Source organism: Octodon degus, unplaced genomic scaffold (assembly GCF_000260255.1).
Source record: "Octodon degus isolate 3935 unplaced genomic scaffold, OctDeg1.0 scaffold00001, whole genome shotgun sequence".
NCBI lineage: Eukaryota > Metazoa > Chordata > Mammalia > Rodentia > Octodontidae > Octodon > Octodon degus.
The window spans coordinates 8,041,494-8,043,100 of record NW_004524577.1 but is presented as its reverse complement, the minus strand read 5'-3'; the positions used below and the strand labels follow the sequence as shown (position 1 = coordinate 8,043,100).

Sequence of the window (1,607 nt, the reverse complement as noted above, 5' to 3'; positions counted from 1 at the left end):
TGCATACTATTTTTCTATGAAGTGTGAAGTCTCTGTTAATAGTGGTGTCACAAGGCTCCTGTCAACAGGGAGGCTGGGATCTACAAGCCGTCTTGTCAGGGTGAGCAACTCAAGGGGGAATGATAAAGTGTATGTGGAAGCCGGGGTCAAACCCACACCTGTAATCCCAGCACTTGGGCTGAGGCCTGAGGCCAGGCTTTGTATCTCAAAAAACAAAACAAAACAAAATCTGTGGTGAAACAGCCCCAAACCAGCCAGGCATAGAGATACACATCTGATATCTCAGATCAGGAGGCTGAGGCAGGAAGAGCTGAAGTTTGAGGCCAGCCTGGGCAATTTAGCAGTCCCCTTTCAAAGTAAGAAGGATTAGGGATGTAGCTCTGTGGTAGCTGACTCTTGGGTTCAATCCCAGGACAGGAAAGAAAGAATGAAAGAGAGGGAGAGAGACAAGAAGAAAACAAAAAGGAAAAACACAGTTCAACACTCCTTTGTTATTGTTTGAGACAAAGTTATTGAATCCAGGAATTCCTGGGCTCAAGCAATCCTCCTGCCTCAGCCTCCTAAGTAATTGGGGCTAAAGGTATGCATCACCACACCCAGTTCATTTATTTATTTATTTATTTATTTATTTATTATTTTGTATTTTGGGGAAGGGTCTACAGGGTGTTCAAGGTCTCACTACTAGATTGGACTTGTAGTGGTCCACCTGTTTACAGCCTCCCAAGAGCTGGGATTACAGAACAGCAGGCCTGAGGATCGAACTGGGCGCCTGTGCCTGCTTGCAGGCTCTTTAATCCGCTGAGCTATTTGGCCGGCCCTATCCCCACACCTAGTTTAAAACAGCTCTTTTAACATGTGTAGACAAAACACTGCTCATCACTGAAGTCATCTTTCAGTGACCCACCCGTGTGTCCTGCCACCCATGACATCCAGCATTTGAAAGGTCCCGGTGTCGGGTCTGCCCATGTCCAGCCAGTTACTCAGAACTTATGCCTCAGGCCAGGGAGATAGCTCAGTGGCATGAGCATGTGCCCGGCAAACACAGGGTCCTGAGTTTGGTTCTCAGTACAAAAAAAAAAAAAAAAAGAATTCATTCCTAATCCCTGGCTGCTGCCGCCAGCTGTGTGGTGGAAGTGAGTCTCCCTGCTTTTCCTGCCTTCCCTGCTAGGGTTGCGGAAGCTGCGGTCTGGGATGGGAGGGGCCGGTGGGCTCTGGGTCCAGACACTGAACTTCCTTTGCCACCAGTGGACCTGGGTCTGCCCCCCAACACCCTCACATCCTGCTCACCTTCATGGCAAACCAAGAAGAGACCGAGACAAGAGGGTGAGGGGGCCCCTGTGGAGCTGCCACTGCCCTGGTCACCTTTAGCCAGAGTGAGCGAAAAGCAGCTTCCACCCCCAAGGGCGCCCCCCCCCCCGGGGGTCTCTGAGGAAGCCAGTCTACCTCCAGGGAGGACCCCTGCCCTCGGTCCCTCCCTCAGAACCAGACACCTGTAGGGGCCTGGGAAAAGTGCAGATAAAGAAAGCAATGAGGCCCAGATGCGGGTTTACGCCCATAATCCTGGCACTGTGGGAGGCGGAGGCAAGACATCTCAACTTCCAGCCCAG

General features: G+C 51.3%; 1 protein-coding gene across 1 annotated transcript in view; it reads left to right on the top strand.

Moving 5' to 3' along the window:
* Qprt (quinolinate phosphoribosyltransferase) overlaps nucleotides 1-1,429 on the top strand; it is a 21,537-nt gene extending 20,108 nt beyond the window's left edge. Inside the window, exon 5 of the mRNA XM_023709856.1 lies at nucleotides 1,369-1,429. Within this exon, the coding sequence (XP_023565624.1) occupies nucleotides 1,369-1,429 (61 nt within the window). The remainder of the gene's footprint in view (nucleotides 1-1,368) is intronic.
* The last annotated feature ends 178 nt before the right edge of the window (nucleotides 1,430-1,607 follow it).